Source organism: Pangasianodon hypophthalmus, chromosome 7, assembly GCF_027358585.1.
Source record: "Pangasianodon hypophthalmus isolate fPanHyp1 chromosome 7, fPanHyp1.pri, whole genome shotgun sequence".
Lineage (NCBI taxonomy): Eukaryota > Metazoa > Chordata > Actinopteri > Siluriformes > Pangasiidae > Pangasianodon > Pangasianodon hypophthalmus.
Genome location: NC_069716.1, coordinates 11,682,966 through 11,703,294, shown reverse-complemented (window position 1 = coordinate 11,703,294; position 20,329 = coordinate 11,682,966). Strand labels below are relative to the sequence as shown.

The window sequence follows — 20,329 nt, the reverse complement described above, 5'->3', positions numbered from 1 at the left end:
AGTCTGCTGCTTGTATCTACAATGTTTACACCAACTGCTCTACCACATCACATTCATACACTTTATTTGCATCATTTATACACTTTATTTGTACCCATCATTGTGGTACAAATTAATCTTGCATCAGACCTGGTAAGGCCTTTTTTAGAGGTTTTTAGCAAAGTCTAATCTGGAGTTTCTCTTCTTGAGGGTTACCTTGAGTGTATTGCATCTTGAGGTAAACTGTCTGTATTTACATTCATGTAGGCATCATTTGATTGTAGACCTTGACAACGCTAGTCTACCTCCTCAAGAGTGTTCTTGACTAGATGTTGTGAAGGGGTTTTTCTTCAACAATGAAAGAATTCTGCAATCATCCACTTTAGTTGTCTTCTGTGGACTTCCAGGCCTTTTAGTGTTGCTGAGCTTGCCAGTGCATTCCTTCTTTTTAAGAATGTACCAAATTATTGATTTGGCCACTCCTAAAGTTTCTGCTATCTCTCTAATAGGTCTGTTTTGATTTTTCAGCCTAATGATGGCCTCTTTCACTTGCATCGACACCTCTTTGGACCACATATTGAGAGTTCCCTTGAACAGCTACCAAATGTAAATTCAATGCTTGGAATCAACTCCACACCATTTATCTCCTTAATTTGTCATGAAATAATGAGGAAACAGGCCAGACCTGACCTTGCTTATCAGTCAATTGTTCAATTACTTTTGATGTCGTGAAAATGGAAGGACTCTGTAAAAAATGGATGTAATTCCTAAACTGTTAATGAAATATTTTTTTTAATTCCTTGTATTAAAGCTGAAAGTCTACACTTCAATCACATCTTGATTGTTTCATTTCAAATCCATTGTGGTCATGTACAGAGGCAAAATTACAAAAATTGTTTCACTGTTCAAATACTTATGGACATGACTGTATGTGTATATCCATCTTTTTTCTGCACCACTTATCTAATACAGGGTCGCGGGGGGAGCCTGGAGCCTATCCCATGGAACTCGAAACACAAGGCAGGAGACACCGTGAACAGGGTGCCATAGTAAGGCACAATCGCATGCACACTCACATACCCATTCACACAATACAGACAATAGGAATGCTGGCTATGATAGAAAGGTGTCAGAACACACAGTGCAGCTTGCGGCATATGGGGCTGTATAGCCACAGACTGGTCAGAGTGCCCATGCTGACCCTTGTCCATTGCCAAAAGCTCCTAAAATGGGCACATCAGCATCAAAACTGGACCATGGACCAATGGAAGAAGCTGGCCTGGTCTGATGAATCACATTTCCTTCAAGGTGTTGACTTTGCCTCCAAATTCCCCAGATCTCAATCCAATCAAGCATCTGTGGGATATGCTGGACAAATAAGTCCGATCCATGGAGGTGACACCTCGCAACTTACAGGGCTTAAAGGATCTGCTGCTAACGTCTTGGTGTGAGGTACCAGAGCCCACCTTCAGAGATCTTGTGGAGTCCATGCCTCGATGGGTTAGAGCTGTTTTGGTGGCACAAGGGGAACCTACCCAATTTTAGGCAGGTGGTTTTAATGTTATGGCTGATCAGTATATATATATATATATATATATATATATATATATATATATATATATATATACATACATATATTTTGTTTTATTTATAATGTTAAATTACTTTTAGTATACTTCTAACTCATTCTGCTGCTGCTATAATAGGTGAATTTCCCTCTGGGATGAATAAAGTAATCTATCTATCTATCTATCTATGTATCTATCTACCTACAGTCACAGAAAAAATCTGTAATGCAATAAAACTACATCTCTGTCCTTATAATATTTACTCACATTAGGTTGAAAAGTAATGCTAATTAAAAGTGTTCTTACAAGTACAATCTATTTTGTAAAAAAGGCAATTTGCTGTTTGATATGTTTTACCCCACACCAATTCTTCTTCACTTACATTCTTGCTCCTTGCTGTTTTCCAATACTTGGCCTAACGACACTCATCTTTTTCTCTCTAATAGCTGACAATAGTTTCATTTTAAATGTCTATGTATGTAGGGGCTACTAAGAGTAGTGACATTTTTTGGTAGGTGGAAAGAAACCAGAGAACCCAGAGGAAACCCACTCAGATACAGAAGAACATGTGAAACTCCACACAGACAGTAAGTCAAGGATTGAACCAGGGAAACTGGAGCTGGGAATGGCAAATTACGCCACCATGTCCCCTCAGGACAGTATTCAATAAATTACTCATAATTTTGCACTACACCAGATTATTTTTGAGTTTAAAACTGAATAATGTTTGATTTTCTGTAATCTGTAATGCCATACAAATTGCTTTTGCAATATAAGTAAAATCAGTAAAACCAGTACAATCTTGTTTGGTTTATGAAGCAAGATGTAGTAAATTTTCATTACAGTAAAAATCCAAATCAGATAATCCAGTCATAGACCCACCTTGTGCAAATTTAAAGAGTTTAAGGACAAGCATGATACAAAACAGAAAACTGTCTAAATAACCTAAAGTGTAACCTAAGCCACTTTTCTTTACTTGTAAGTTTCAGACACTCACATGAGCACAAATGCAAATTTGTCACCCATCCAAGAAGTAGATTCATTCTCAGGTTTTCAAATTTCTAGTCTATTCAAATACGAATAAAATACCTGAAATAGGCCAGTACCAAGGTTCTCAGATGATGAGACCAAGTTCATCCCTATGAATAGTAAATAGGCATCTGTTTCCCATGGGTAAACTGAACACACTTTGACTGTTATCTGTGCACTGTTTTGAGGTGCACTCATTTATTTTCAAAAAAGTGCTATAAATATATGCTAATGTCAAATAAATTACATGCATTTATATCATAAATAAACATATATTCATTTAAATCTGGGAGCTACTGACTATTGTGGGACTGGAGGTAAGCTGAAGGCAAATAGTCTGAACTGGCAGTAAATCTTCTGAAAATAGGTAGGGCAGTGGCACGTACAGTGACCCATGGCAAGAAATAGGACAACTTGTCTAGACTGTGCAACCTGAGTCTTAGACTCTGTGTATTGGTTTTGAAAACATCTATGCTATATTTCACAATCTGCTTCAAGCAGAAACCCTGTGCATTTCAATAGGATGTCCATAGATATCATGCAACTCATCAGCTAAATGTCAAAGAAGAAAAATAAATCTTCTTAATAACCTAAAAGGTGTGTACTGTCTGGCTGCTTCCATATGGGAAAGATCTCTGATAGGAAACAGATGTCCATTGCTAATTGTAAAGACAGCACTTGGAAGAGTGCCTAAAGGTACAACCATGTTCTAGAGTAACCCCATCTGGTTCTGACACTATATTAAGCCAAGTTTGACTTCTTCAGTGTATAGCTCACCATTTTTATAATTCAAACTTGTGTTCACCCTAAAATATTCCCAGTATTTCTTTTGCGGTAAACCATGCACAACTACAATCAAAACCAAGTTAAAATGGCAGATTTTCTTGAAGTAAAAAAAAAAAATGAAAGTAAGATTAATCATGTCAGAAGTATTTCCACTCTCAATGTGAAATTACAATCTATAAAAATTAAGCGAAAAACAATCAGAAACATTTTAGGAAAAATTTGGAAAAATAAAGTTACAACAACCTGGTTGCATAAGTGTGCAACACCCTTTTACAATTGGGGATGTGGCAGGATGTGGTGGATTATCACACACCTGTCATCAATGAAATTATTCTGATTAAATTCAAATAAAGACCAGTTGTTTCTGTAGGATTTTCTTGACATCTTCTTGGTTTCATCTGACTGCTGAAGCCATGGTCTGCAAAGAGTTTACAAGCCAAAAACTCAAAAGACATGATGCCAAGACACCAACAGCTACATTAAAGGAGCTGCAGGAATATCTGAAAAGTACTGATTTTTCTCTGCATGTGACAACATTCTCTCGTATTCTTTACATATCTGGGCTTTAAGGTAGAGTGGCTAGACAGAAGCCGTTTCTCAAAAAAATGATCCAAGCCCAAATAAATCACCCCAAACCATGTGGCAAAATGCGTTATGGTCTCATTAAACCAATTCCTAAAGGTATAATTCCATAATTTCAAAAGGTTTGTTTGGTGCAAAAAAAGGTGTGTCACTAAAAGAACACCATATCCACAGTGAAGCATGGTGGTGGCAGCATCATGCTTTAGGGATGCTGTTCTTCAGCCAGAACTGGGGTTTTTATCAAGGTGGAGGGAATCATGAATACCAGTCGATTTTAGTACAAAACTTTCAGGCAACAAAGGTTACTTACTGAGTGATCTGTAGCAAATATTTAAGAAGTATTACAAACAGTAATTGAGAAAACCGTTAAACACTTTTAATGGACTGAACCTGAAATGGCATAACGAACTGTCAGGATATGAAATGAAACATTTAGCTTGACAAAAACACTATATGGTAAACAGTATGTGGACACCCCGGACCATCACGCCCATATGTGCTTGCTGAACATCTCATTCCAAAGTTGCTACCCCTTTTGTTGCTGTAACAGCCTACAATCTTTTAGGAAAGCTTTCCACTAGATTCTGGAACTTGGCTATGGGAATTTCTGCCCTTTTAGCCACAAGAGCATTAGTGAGGTTGAGATCTGATATTGGGTGAGAAGACTTGGTGCACAGATGGCATTCCATTTCATACCAAAGGTCTCCTTGGCAAACCATGTCTTTGTAAACCTTGCTTTGTGCACGGGGCATAGTCATGCTGGAACAGGTTTACGCCCCTTAATTCCAGTGAAGGGAAATTTTCAAGCTACACCATACAAAGACATTCTAGACAATTGTGTGCTTTCAACTTTGTTTGGGGAAGGCCCACATGGGGGTGTGGTGGTCAGATGTCCACATACTTTTGGCCATATAGTGTAGTTTACTGCCCTGTTGTATATCAGCAACCCAGATAATGATCTGCAAGCTAGACATTTTTATTTGTAATCTTTAAATCTTAAGCCATTTCGATTAGATAATAATACAGTTTGCACATGCACTTCATCAGAAACTGACACACTGTAAATATAAAGCTGATATAAGTTTGTTTTATTTTTCATTTTATTGGTAGTGGGGTGACGTGAACAGTTTTGGCAAGGGCCCAACTGGGGAAGTTCGTGCCATTATTATTGTGTAAGCTGTCTAAAATCCTGTTCAACTGCAGCATATCAAATTTAAACGGCACATGTCCAACATCCTAATGTTCATCCAAATCTTGCTAAGTTTCCACAAGCTAGTGCACCTGCTATTAATTTATCTACTGTGTAGCCACCTGCTACCTTATAGACTAACTGCTTCCCAAATCTTCCACACAGCATTAATTTTATTCATTACAGATTCAAATACAAATTTTGGACAAACAAAAAAGATTAAACAAGCCGTGTAGAATCAAAACTAACATCTTTTTTTCAGGACACCAGAGCTGGCATTTTTCTATTTTTCATACTGTTGGTAACGTGTAAATAAAAGGAGTCTTCTCCCATGCAATTTTCTCATTCTTAAGCATTTATGATTTGAAGATTGCTTTACAGCTAATGTAAGGCTGCAGAGGTAGAAACTCACAGTGGAGACTTGAACGTGCATTTGGTTGAAATTTCAATGTTATCTGAAACATTACTGTTGTGTAGGTAAAGTATGAGGGAGTGACTGGTCTTGGATGCTAGCCCGTGTACACACCAGATAATAAAAAAACAAGGTGAATGCTAATCATCAGACATGAGACGATACAGCAAAGAAACAATAAAAGAAATATCCCTATACAGGCTTGACAAGACGATGTTGACACAAGATTTTATTGACACAAATAAAATACAAAATTTTAATATATTTATTTTAACAACCTGTAATATACATTGTATTGTAAGAAAAGTGGATCAGAATTTATAATAACAAGGTGTACTTCTTCCCTATTATAAAAATTTTTTAAAGCTTTTTAATTTTAATCTTTTAATTTTAATCTTATAAATGTATTTCATGACAAAGTTATTAAAATGGAACGACTGATTGCCTTAAATGATTAGGCTAAATAAGAAATTTGCGTCTTCACTGCTGTTGTCTAACATCCATCCTAAATGCATAAGTGCATCAGACTTACCAACTTAATTGAACTGAGGGGAAAAACAATCATGATTTTATTTTGTATATTTCCTCATCCCACCAAAATTAATTTCTGGTTACACCACTACAGACCATTTTGGTATTATTTTTTCCAAGTTCATATGGGCCAGTGAAATGATGCTGCATGTTTGACATGTGCCATAATGCTTCCTTCTGATAAGCTTAACTTTTTGGACTACTAAGTAAGTATGCTTCGAAGGCAGTATACTACTATGTCTGGTGCTGCTCCCTGGTGTATAAGAGGTAGAACACATAATGAATCTTCAGTGGAAATATTGGGATACACCACATCACAATATCACAATATTCGAGACAACAAAATTCTGTCTCATGCCTAATGATCATGCATCAAGAGCATATTATTAGTGTTGACTGGTTTGTATCAAAAGTTTTCCTGTACAACCTTAGACCTGTTCTATTATGTTCTGTGTGTTGTTGAAACTTTATTCCCTTCCATTCAATCAAGCTTTCTATTGTTATGAGTTTTGTTGAGAATCACATAACACCACTGATTTACACTGAGGAATACGGTCAGTGATATTTTTTTTTAAATGCCATTATAAGCTTCTAGCTAAATTTACCCCTACAGTCAGGCTTTTTTTTTCTTTTTTGAAGGTTTCTATGACACTAAAACTATGCCAGACACCAGCACAAATGAGAAAAATCCACTTTGTTCAACACTACATGTACCAGCCTACCTACCTACCTGTTTGTTTGTTTATCTATTTATATACTTATGTATTCCTTATTCTCTGCACAAATGTTTTCCTTTTGTTGATACAGAGCTCACCTTTATGTTTCTTGGGAAAACAGGGATCATGTCAACAATTGCCATCTATATCTTGTCTTCAGGTGGGATTACAACCCCTGGCAAAAATTATGGAATCACCACACTTTTTTACTTTATAGCAAACAAACAAATCACAGATATGACACAAAAAAGGTTTTGTTCAATAGCTTAACATTCTGATTTGTGAAATATTCATAAAAAAAATTCAAGGACATTTTTTTTTTATTAATGGCATTTCTTTTTCCAAATCAAGTAGAGGAAAAAATTATGGAATCATCAACAAAAAAACACAAGTAATACTTTGTTGCTCCTCCTCTGGCTTTTATTCTTTGAGGCATAGACCTCACTAATGAAAAACAATATTCCCCATCAATCTGGTTCCAACTTTCTCGAATAGCAGTTGACAGATCAGCTTTGCAGGCTGGAGCCTTAACATGGACCAGTTTTTTTTTTTTTACAGAAAACAGACTGTTTTCTGGCCATGTCATTGAGCTGATATGCCTTTCCTGAAAAAAAGTTTTAAAACTGTTTGCTCTGTGGCAAGATGCATTGTCATCCTGAAAAATTATTTCATCACCACCAAACCTATTTTCTATGGATGGAATGAGAAAATGTCCAAAATTTCACTGTACAACTGTGCATTGACTGCTGAGGTAATGACTGCCATCTCCCCTGGTCCTTTACCTGACATGCAACCCAATATCATAAATGAGTTGGGAAATTTGATTGATTCAGGCAGTCATCTTTATATGTTTTGTTAGAACGGCACCAGACAAAAGTTCCAGCATCATCTCCTTGGCCAATGCAGATTCATGATTCGTCACTGAATTTCACTTTCATCCAATCATCCACACTCCATGATTGCTTCTCCTTAGCCCACTGTAACCTTGTTTTCTTCTGTTTTGGTGTTAGTGCTGGTTTTCTTTTGGCTTTTCTATATATAAATCTCATTTCATTCAGCCGGTTTCTTACAGTTCTGTCACAAACATTGACTCCTGTTTCCGCCCATTTGTTTTTCATTTGTTTTGTTGTGCATTTTCTATTTTCAAGGCATAGTGCTTTGAGTTTTCTATCCTGATGCTTTGACATCTTCCTTAGTCTGCCTGTATATCTACCTTTCATAACCTTCCCATTAAGTTTATACTTGCAACAAATTTTAGACACAGCTGACTGGGAGCAACCAACCTCTTTGACTACACTCCATGTTGAAATTCCTTGTTGAAGGAGTTTTATAATTATTTCCATTGTTTCAACTGACAACTCTCTCATTGGAGCCATGTTTCCTTTCAATTAGCCAAGTCCAACAGCCCATTAAAGTGTGTAAGCACTCCCTTTTAACTGCTGACTTATTAGCATTTTTAGACTTGTCCCAGTATTTGTTTTAGAAATGGAAATAAAAAATTGATTCCATAATTTTTTCCTCAACATTGAGTGATTCCATAATTTTTTCGTCTACTTCATTTGGAAAAAGACATGCCATTAATAAAAAAAAAATGTCCTTGAATTTTTTTTATGTATATTTCACAAACCAGCTGCTTGTGTTTTTAATGAGTTGTAAAGTATTTCCGTCACAGCAAAAACCTCTTCTGTATGTGATTTCTGAATGGCCCCCGAGAAGAAGAGTTTGTGACATGCAATAAAGTTGCTCAGATAATCATTTTCCTGACAATCATGAGCATGGATGCTCTCTTTATTGAAAGTAACGTTAAATGCACACATTATCCATCAATATATTACCTTTACTCATTTTCTGGCGTTAACCAATATTAAACGTAACTCTCTGGAAATAACTGCACAAGAAACAACCATGTGTATATTCTGCATCCTTGCTGAATATCTGACTAATTTCAAATGCTGAGCCAGCTTTACTGCGGTTAATTCCAATTCCTCCTTCCTGCCTTAAAATGAAACCTTGTTGCCAAAATAACCACGCAATTATTCTAAATAGATTAAAATGTGTATCATGAACTGTGGCTCAAACACACATGCACAGAATGCATATATGAAGATTCCGTTAGTGAAAGTAATTGGACACAAAGATTTATATGGCTGTTGTTCTATTTAACAGATTATTAAAAGAACATTAATCCACCTCCTTCAATCTTATAGGACTTTTGGTCTGAATAGCCGAAATCAGTTTACAGTTGAGGTGTATAGGCTATGTTATTAGGCTGAATGTAAACAGCTAATGACAGAATGTGAGATTGTTTACGTAATGTTTATGTATGTTTCAACAATTTGTGTGAGTCTGTGCTGCTTTGGTTTCTTTTTTTTTTTGGTGAATTCATTTTGAGTAATGATCTCAAGAATTTTTTTTTCATTCATTCAATTTCTTCATTCAGTAGTTTCTAAATTCTCAGATATATATATATATATGTACCAAATTTTTTGTAAAGGCGATTTATTTTTGAATAATAAAACATGTTTTCAGATGTGAGCAACACAATTTTCCTTGTGCTACCTAACTTTCTAGCTTGCTAGCAGCAGTGCTACCACTTAAAAAAAGTAAGCATTAAGCCCTGATACTGGGAAGACTGACAACACCTGTCTTGCTGAGTAATTTGATTTTGGCAGCAGTTTTCCCTCATAATGAGATATGGTGGACTCTCTGAGAACTTCTGGCCTGTGAATGGCAAGCATTTCAGCTGCTCTTTTTCAGATATTGTGCAGGTCCCCAGTGAGTTATGGTGGCCCATCAGTGCTGCTGCCTTCACTTTCCGATACTATGGGCTTTGCAGCCTGTTTGGAGGGGATGTAATGCTCTTCATCAACCTTATCCTCTTCAAAAGCGATGTTCATGGGCTCATCTGCTGAGGCAGACCCACCTTCTGGGTTGGCATGTTGTGCAGCCACGAGGCTGTCACCCGTGTTGCCAGCAACGTCATGGCTGCTCCCACTCTTTCCCACTCACCTTCACACACACCGGGTTTTCCAAATAATATATAATGTTAAGAAAGAAATTTCAGAAGAACTTGCACGTTCTTGGGCGGGGGTTCGTGCTAGGCTAATGTTAAGAAAGAAATTTCAGAAGAACTTGCACGTTCTTGGGCGGGGGTTCGTGCTAGGCTAAAAACAAACCCTAGCCGGCCAGCTCTCCCGTCCATCCTGCTCTCCAATGTCTGCTCCCTGGATAATAAACTGGACTACATCCCACTCCAGCAAGCTACGCGGCGTGAGTTTAGAGACTGCTGCGTCTTTGTTTTCACAGAGACGTGGCTCAGCGACAGAGTTCCGGACGCCGCCATTCAGCTAGACGGGCTAGCCTCGTTTCGTGCCAACAGAAACACAGCTCTGTGCGGTAAGGCTCGCGGCGGCGGCTTGTGTGTTTACATCAACACGGAATGGTGCAAGAACTCTGTGCTAGTCTCTAGTTACTGCTCATCGCTGGTGGAGTTTATGACTGTTAGATGTAGACCTTTTTATTTACCACGGGAATTCACTACTGTTTTCATAATCGGTGTCTACATTCCCCCCCCGTGCTAACGCTAATGCTAAGGAGGCGCTCTGTGTACTGTATGGGGCTATTAGCGAGCTGCAGAATTCACACCCTGACGGACTGTTTATTGTTGCCGGAGATTTCAACCATGCAAATCTCAAGTCAGTGCTCCCTAAATTCCATCAGCATGTGGACTTTGCAACGAGAGGGAAAAACGTGCTGGACCTTGTTTACACAAACATCCCCGGCGCGTACCGGGCGGAGCCCCGCCCCCACCTCGGCTACTCAGACCACATCTCTGTTATGCTAATGCCAGCATACAGACCGCTAGTCAGACGCTCCAAACCGGTTCTGAAGCAGGTGAAAACCTGGCCAGCCGGAGCCATCTCTGCTCTTCAGGACTGTACACAGAGTCAACCCACGGAAGGCTGCTGGACCAGACAACATTCCTGGCAGGGTGCTCAGGGGATGTGCAGACCAGTTGGCAGATGTTTTCACGGACATCTTCAACACCTCTCTGTGCAGCACCGTTGTCCCGACCTGCTTCAAGGCCACCACCATCGTCCCCGTGCCAAAGAAGTCTTCAGTGTCCTGCCTCAATGACTACCGTCCCGTTGCACTTACACCCATCATCATGAAGTGCTTCGAGAGGCTCGTCATGAGGCACGTCAAGACCCTGCTGCCTCCCTCACTGGACCCCCTGCAATTCGCTTACCGCCCCAACCGCTCAACAGATGATGCCATCACCACCACCCTCCATCTGGCCCTCACCCACCTGGACAATAAAGACACTTATGTTAGAATGCTGTTCATAGACTTCAGTTCAGCATTCAACACAATTATTCCTCAGCACTTGATCGGAAAGCTGAACCTGCTGGGCCTGAACACCTCCCTCTGCAACTGGATCCTGGACTTCCTGACTGGGAGACCTCAGTCAGTCCGGATCGGGAACAGCATCTCCAACACCACCACACTGAGCACTGGGGTCCCACAGGGCTGTGTGCTCAGTCCACTGCTGTTCACTCTGCTGACTCACGACTGTGTAGCAATGCACAGCTCGAATCATATCATCAAGTTCGCCGATGACACGAACGTGGTGGGTCTCATCAGCAAGAACGACGAGTCAGCATACAGAGAGGAGGTGCAGCGGCTAATGGACTGGTGCAAAGCCAACAACCTGTCTCTGAATGTGGACAAAACTAAAGAGATGGTTGTTGACTTCAGAAGAGCACAGAATGACCACTCTCCGCTGAACATCGACGGCTCCTCTGTGGAGATCGTCAAGAGCACCAAGTTTCTTGGTGTTCACCTGGCGGAGAACCTCACCTGGTCGCTCAACACCAGCTCCATAACAAAGAAAGCCCAGCAGCGCCTGTACTTTCTGCGAAGGCTGAGGCTGATCTTCCACCCTCCATCCTCACCACGTTCTACAGAGGGACTATCGAGAGCATCCTGAGCAGCTGCATCACTGCCTGGTTTGGGAATTGCACTGTTTCAGATCGCAAGACCCTGCTGCGGATAGTGAGGACAGCTGAGAAGATCATCGGGGTCTCTCTTCCCTCCATCACAGACATTTACACCTCTCGCTGCATCCGCAAAGCCACCAGCATTGTGGATGATCCCACACACCCCTCACGCACACTCTTCACACTCCCGCCGTCTGGTAAACGGTACCGAAGCATTCGGGCCCTCACAACCAGACTGTGCAACAGTTTCTTCCCTCATGCCATCAGACTCCTAAATACCTAGAACTGGACTGAAGGAACACACACACACACACACACACACACACACATACATACATATACACACACACACATATATACACACAACTGAACTGGTCCAAAGGAACTCACGCATACATACATACATATATATACACACAACGGAACATCCTCTATGCACATGCACTGCACATGTTTTGCACATGTCTTATTATTGCTGCTACTTCTATGTTTACACTACCTCAGCTGTAATATTTGCACTACTGTCACTTTAACACTTTCAACAGGACTGTGTACTGGTCGGCGTCGTAGTTATGTACTGTCTGTTCTGTCTTGTGCACTTTACGTTTAATTTATGTAATTTATGTAGTCCCCGTAGTTCTGTGTTGTCTTATGTGGCACCTTGGTCCTGGAGAAACGTTGTTTCGTTTCACTGTGTACTTGTATATGGCTGAAATGACAATAAACTCCACTTGACTTGACTTGACTTGACGTGCTTCTCTACCAAGAACATGTCCTTAGTCTCCTATCTCTCGTCTTTCCGCTCCACTTTTCTTTATTTCAACATATTTGTAGGTATCTATACTATTATTGCTTGCGTGATATTTTTCAATATCAATATTGCACAATAAACATTGTAATTATAATTGTAGCTATAAACATATTAATAAATGATTTAATCATCCAGAAACTGAGCATTTCGACCATTTCAGGTTTACAGAGAGTAGAGGAGGCATAATATCATCTGTGCAGTCGGAAGTGGCAGTGGTAATCACGAAAACTCAACCGGATGGTGGAATTTTTTTTTAAGTGATTCTGCAGTAATGTGCAGTAAACTGAAAACAAAAACACAGTAGTACATCAATATAATCCTGTGGAAGCAGGGCATGGTTGAGCATTGCCTGTGGACGAAGTGGAGGCGGGGGAACAAGCCGGTAACGCATGATGATTCTCACCTGTGTGTGAGATCATGGCGAGTTGACTTATGTGAGTCTTTTGAGGAGCCGTGAACCAGAGAGAGACAGCTGAGTGGAACTTGTGTGTCTGTCTGTGTGTGTGTGTGTGTGTCCACGAGTGAACATTGAAACACTGAAAAAAGCTCGCAGAATAAATTAAAATAAAAGGAGCACAAAGCTTTTTAAAGAGTCGCCTGTCTCCCCAGTCCTCCTTCCTTCCCATACACTCCAAGGTTCTACAGTGTTGCCGAAACCTGGGAGGAGGTACCAGACGCCATCATGGAACTTTCTCCACTTATCGAGATCATTAAGTCCCTTGCCAGCCTCCACCAAATGCAATACCAGGCTCTGCTTGACCTGCACCATGAACAACATCAGACAACACTTCTGGGTCCAGAAACCCATTGAAGTCTGCTGACCATTTGTGTTCATGCAGCAGCTCAAGGACTCCTATCGGTGGTAGATGCTGGCTGAGGAGTGGGATGCTGAAGTAATCATCGAACTGGTGGTGCTGGAGCAGTTCATCGTGCAGCTCCTGAACCACGGATTGGGTCCCGTGCCACCGACTGGCTTCCCTCGATAAGGCCATCCAGCTGGCGGAGGATCACCTGGCGGCGTCTGAACCACGGCAGATGGCTCTCTTGTTTCTCTCGGTCTCCCCCCCCCTCCAAATTCAGATCCCTGAGCTGCCAGGACCCTGAAACCAGTTCCCCAAACCCGGTTTCCCCCCTGCTTTTCCTCTCCTGCCTCTCTATCTTTCCCAATGTCTTTCCCAGCTCACACTCTCTCCACACAAGTAGAAACTTCTGGGCCCACAAGGACTGGGGCAAAGCCTGCACAGCGTTGATGATGCGGCAGAAATGCCCGGCTTCCCCAGGACCAGCGTTCCCTCATGGAAGTGGGAACACTAATCTGGATCCCAAACATGATACAGGCCTCCTCCGATTGAACAGGAACGTACCATGTGTCAGTGAGTATACAAAGGAGTCCACTTCAGGCCTTGGTGGACTCAGGGTGTAACCAGATCACCATCCAAAGCCATTCAATGCGGGACATTGGGAAAATGCCATTGCTCCCATTGCCCTTAATTGAAGTCCCCTTTGAAAGAATTGGCATAGACCTTGTCAGACCATTAGAAAGGCACACACTAGATATAGGTTGGTGTTAATCTTGGTGGATTATGCAACGTGACATCTGGAAGCATCTTAGCACGCAGTGTTGCAGATGCACTCTTCCATGTAATCTCCCAAGCTGGAATCCCAAAAGAGATTCTGACTGACCAGGGCACTATGTTTGTCATAGACACTACACCAGCTTTACGAATTATCAGGGATTAAATTGATTTGCACCAGTTTTTACCATATGTAAACAGATGACCTGGTAGAGCAGTTTAATCAGACTTTAAAACATGATTTTAAGTGTTCTCACGAGGATGCACAAAATTGAGATAAATGGCTCAAGCCCCTGCTATTTGGAGTACGAGAGGTACGAGAGAGAAAATCTGGAGGAGGGAACTTCTAACAGCAGAAATGAAATTCAGTACATTCTGGACCTGAGAGAATGTGTGTCAGGCCCAGGAATGGCAGTCCCGACTGTATAATAGGGGTGCTAGGCTACAGGAATATGCACCGGGAGATAAAGTACTTGTTTTACTTCCCATGTTGAGCTCTACATTACTCAAGAAGTGACAAGGGCCATTTCAGGTCACAAGACGAGTTGGGAAAGTTAACTATGAGGTTAGGTGAATGGACAGAGGCAATACACTGCAAACATACCACCTCAGTCTCCTCAAACCATGGTGAGAGGTGGTTCCGACCACTCCTCTCAGAGAAAGAGGAGCTGGGACCAGAGGTGCCATTAAAACCTCCGGCTCAGTCCACCCTGGTCCCTTGTAGAGACAATCTCTTGCCGTCCCAGGTTGCCATGTTGCAAGGGGAATTTTCCATTGTGTTTTCGCCTCTACCCGATCTCACAAACCTCACAGAGCACCACATTGAGACGCAGCCACTCCTATCATTTACCTGAACACAAGAAAAAGGTAGTTTGGGATGAGCTCATGGCTATGCTCAACATGGAAGTAATCAAGGAGTCTCACAGTGACTGGAGCAAACCGGTGGTTTTGGTACCTAAAGCTGATGGGTCCATCCGGTTCTGTGTGGACTTCAGAAAAGTGGTAGGAATGAAATCCAATGTGGTCTACTGCTGTTGTAGCCCATCCACCCCAACGTTTGATGTTTTTAAGAGCGTTTAAAGGCTGTAAAGTGTGATAATTTGAGTTACTATATCAGTCCTGGCAACTCGAACAAATCTGGCCATTTTCCTCGGAACTGTCTTATCAACAAGGTGTTTCCACGCACAGAACTGTCACTCACTCAATGTTTTTTGTTTTTTGCACCATTCTGTGTAAACTCTAGAGATTGTTGTCTGTGAAAATCCCAGGAGATCAGCAGTTTCTGAAATACTCAAACCAGCCCAACGGGCACCAACATCCATGCCACAGTTAAAGTGACAGATATCACATTTTTCCCCATTTAATGTTTGATGTGAACATTAACTGAAGCTGTTGACCTGTACCCACATGATTTTTTGCATTGCGCTGGTGCCACATGAATGCCACTGAATGATTGAATAACTGCATACACCAATCAGCCATAACATTATGACCACCTGCCTAATATTGTGTTGGTCCCCCTTTTGCTGCCAAAACAGCCCTGACCCATCGAGGCATGAACTCCACTAGATCCCTGAAGGTGTGCTGTGGTATCTGGCATAAAGACATTAACAGCAGATCCTTTAAGTCCTGTAAGTTGCAAGGTGGGGCCTCCACGGATCAGACTTGATGGCCAGCACACCCCACAGATGTTCGACTGGATTGAGATCTAGGGAATTTGGAGGCCAAGTCAACTCCTTGAACTCTTTGTCATGTTTCTCAAACCATTCCTGAACAATTTTTACAGTGTGGCAGGGCGCATTATCCTGCCGAAAGAGGTCACTTCCATTAGGGAATACTGTTGCCATGAAGGGGTGTACCTGGCCTGCAACAATGTTTAGGTAGGTGGTATGTGTCAAAATAGCATCCACATGAATGCCAGGACTCAAAGTTTCCCAGCAGAACATTGCCCAGAGCATCACACTGCCTCCGCCAGCTTGCATTCTTCCCATAGTGCATGCTGGTGCCATCTCTTCCCCAGATAAACGATGCACACACACCCGACCTTCCACATGATGTAAAAGAAAATGTGATTTATCGGACCAGGCCACCTTCTTCCATTGCTCAGTGGTCCAGTTCTGATGCTCACCTGTCCATTGTAGGCACTTTTGGCAGTGGACAGAAGTCAGCATGGGCACTCTGACAGGTCTGTGGCTACACAGCCCCATACGCAGCAAGCTGCGATGCATTGTGTGTTCTGACACCTTTCTATCATAGCCAGCTTTAACTTTTCAGCAATTTGTACTACTATAGCTCTTTTGTGGGATCAGACCAGACAGACTAGCCTGGTCTGATCCCACAAAAGAGCTATTGTAGTAAATGAGCAGCCTTGGGCGCCCATGACCCTGTCGCTAGTTCACCAGCTGCTCTGACCCAGTCATCTAGCCATCACAATTTGCCGTTGTCAAAGTCTCTCTAATCCTTATGCTTGCCCATTTTTATTGTAGTAAATGAGCAGCCTTGGCCGCCCATGACCCTGTCGCTAGTTCACCAGTTGCTCTGACCCAGTCATCTAGCCATCACAATTTGCCGTTGTCAAAGTCTCTCTAATCCTTATGCTTGCCCATTTTTCCTGTTTCCAACACATCAACTTCGAGAACCGACTGGTCACTTGCTGCCTAATATGTCTCAACCCTTGACAGGTGCTATGGTAACAAGATAATCAATATTATTCACTTCACCTGTCAGTGGTCATAATGTTATGGCTGATCGGTGTAAATGAGCAGGTGTACAGGTGTTTCTATTAAAGTGGACAATGAGAGTGTGTGTGTGTGTGTGTGTGTGTGTGTGTGTGTGTGTGTGTATATATATATATATATATATACACACACACACACACACACACACACACACACATACACAGACACATATACAGTCAGGTCCATAAATATTGGGACAGTGACACAGTTTTGGTAATTTTGCCTCTGTACACCACCACAGTGGATTTGAAATGAAGCAGTCATGATGTGACTGAAGCGTAGACTTTCAGCTTTAATTCAAGGGGTTTAACAAAAATATTGCATTAACCGTTTAGGAATTACAGCCATTTTTTACAGAGTTCCTCCATTTTCACAGGCTCAAAAGTAATGGGACAATTGACTGATAAGCAGTTTCATGGCCAGCTGTGGCCTGTTTCCTCCTTATATCATGATAAATTAAGGAGATAAAAGGTCTGGAGCTGATTCCAAGTGTTGAATTTGCATTTGGTAGCTGTTCATGGGAACTCTCAATATGCCGTCCAAAGAGGTGTTGATGCAAGTGAAGGAGGCCATCATTAGGCTGAAAAACCAAAACAGTCCCATCAGAGAGATAGCAGAAACTTTAGGAGGGCCAAATCAACAATTTGGTACATTCTTAAAAAGAAGGAATGCACTGGCGAGCTCAGCAACACCAAAAGGCCTGGGAGACCACAGAAAACAACTAAAGTGGATGATTGCAGAATTCTTTTCTTATTGAAGAACAACCCCTTCACAACATCTAGCCAAGTCAGGAACACTCTGGAGGAGGTAGGCCTATCATTGTCAAAGTATACAATCAAGAGCCACCTTCATGAATGTAAATACAGACGGTTTATCTCAAGATGCAAACCGCTGGTAACACTCAAGAACACAAAGGCCAGATTAGACTTTGCTAAAAACCTCTAAAAAAAGCCTGACCAGTTCTGATGCAAGATTAACTTGTACCAGAATGATGGGAAGAGAAAAGTATGGAGAAGGAAAGGAAGGGCTCATGATCCAAAGCATACCACATCATCTGTCAAACATGTGGAGGCAGTGTTATGGCATGGGCATGTTTGGCTGCCAATGGAACTGGGTCACTGGGGTTTATTGATAATGTGACTGTTGATAGAAGTAGCAGGATGAATTCTGAAGTGTATAGAGCTATACTTTCTGCTCAGATTCAGTCAAATGCTGCAAAACTGATAGGACAGCGCTTCACAGTACAGATGGATAACAACCCAAAACATACTGTGAAAGCAGCCCAAGAGCTTGGAAATTAAATGGTCTTAAATGGCCGAGTCAGTCACCTGACCTCAACCCAACTGAGCTGCTTTTCACTTACTGAAGACAAATCTGAAGGCAGAATGACCCACAAACAAGCAGCAACTGAAGATGGCTGCAGTAAAGATTTGGCAAATCATCTCAAGGGAGGAAACTCAGCATTTGGTGATGTCCATGGGGTCCAGACTTCAGGTAGTCATTGACTGCAAAGGATTTACCTCCAAGTAATAAAAATAATCCTAATATTTATGATTATATTAGTTTGTCCCATTACTTTTGGGCCTGTGAAAATGGAGGAACTCTGTAAAAAATGGCTGTAATTCCTAAACGGTTAATGCAATATTTTTGTTAAACCCCTTGAATTAAAGCTGAAAGTCTACGCTTCAGTCACATCTTGACTGCCTCATTTCAAATCCACTGTGGTGGTGTACAGAGGCAAAATTACCAAAACTGTGTCACTGTCCCAATATTTATGGACCTGACTGTACATACATACACACACTGAGTACGTATATACACCGTATATGCTAATATAGTCGAAGTCTCGGGTGTCCGCACTCTCAGAGAGAGAGAGAGAGAGAGAGAGAGAGAGAGAGAGAGAGAGAGAGAGAGAGAGAGAGGCCAGGGAGAGAATGACTGTTAACTGTCGCTATAAAGTGATAACAGGAACCAACTTGTCTCAAGGATGTTCCACAATATTAACTATATGCAGTTAAAAGCATCATGTGCTGTTCAGTAAAGATTAAACATTGTAATCGTTGGCAAACTGTGCAACTTCGAGCAACCTTCTGAGCATGCATTAGCTACTTTCTCCTGAAAAGAGATGGCAGCCTTGTGTGCAACGACTTTTTCTGCTACTTCAGTATGATGATCTGCTACTTATGAATTAAACCCATCAGTGTAAAACAAAATCCCTCCCTTGGTGATGATTTATTTAATCTCACATTGTGATAAACAGGTTTAGTTCAAATCGCAGTCACACACCTTTCCTCCCATGATTGATTGACATAATCAACCTTTTAGGGTGCTAATTAGACGAAAACGTGACTCACTAAAATCAGCACCCGAATAATTAATCCAACTTGTTTGAATCTACAAAAAGCGGAATGTTAAGGACATGCATTAGAGCAATCCAACAAGAACGTGTGGCTTCCCAATGTGCAAATGAGCTGCATGAGACTTAAGAGTGGTTGGCTCACTGTGGAACTTAACAGATTTTTATGTATGGACGATATGTATGCAGAGTAAAACTGTAAGAATTAGAGCCAGGCTATAAGAGAAGATTCATTAACACAGACGACAAGACAAAAGCAGGAAAACAGAAAAATGACTGCACAACAAAACGAACAAAATTCAAGAGAAGGTAAACAGGCTTAAGGAAGTAAACAGATAAGCATGTCAAACTTTAACGTCCATCAGAATTGCCATTAACAGATGTGGTTTAAACATATAGGCTACATATGAAACACTTCCTGATAATCGTGTCTGCCAAGGAACCAGAGCAGTAGACTAAAGATTTCAATGTAGAGTATAATAAGACTAAGGGAAAAAAGAAAACCAAATAAAATAATTAATTCAGCCAGTACCTAAAGGCCAGTGTAATATCTACTTTACTTTGGTGAATGCGGTAATATTAGTGTAACGCTTCAAGAATTTGGCTTACATCAGAAACGAATATTAGTTCTTCAGGATCTGCTCTTCTCTCCATATCGCCGCGTCTCGTGTGAAGTTCGCGTTTCCATTCGGATCGTAGGTCGAGAAAGCACGACAGCGTGACGACATGTAACGAGAGCGACACGACGAAGAAGCCGAAGAAGATCTTGCAGTTTCTGCAGCAATTCTGGCAGACGCATGAAGAATGAAGATGGGTACACTCGTCCTTGATGCTACAAAATTTATCCTCAAAACATTCTGGTGTCATGGTCGCAGGAGGTAATTTGCGCTTTTGTAGGTGTTGCAGCCTACAAAATTTATCATATATTATATTGCACAGTAGTGTAACGCGTCTGCAGTTCGTCCCCGCTATTTCTCGGAGTATGGCAGAGCACCAATATATTCGCAGCCAAGATTCTGCAGCGAAGGCGTTCTGTATCCGCCCACCTCTTCTCCGAT

At 41.3% G+C, this 20,329-nt stretch overlaps 1 protein-coding gene across 1 annotated transcript in view; it reads right to left on the bottom strand.

Moving 5' to 3' along the window:
• The window catches only part of LOC113542770 (ectodysplasin-A), a 43,680-nt gene extending 23,396 nt beyond the window's left edge, over positions 1-20,284 (bottom strand). Inside the window, exon 1 of the mRNA XM_026940519.3 lies at positions 19,881-20,284. Coding sequence (XP_026796320.1) covers positions 19,881-20,138 — 258 coding nt within the window. The 5' untranslated portion in view covers positions 20,139-20,284. The remainder of the gene's footprint in view (positions 1-19,880) is intronic.
• Positions 20,285-20,329: the final 45 nt, after the last annotated feature.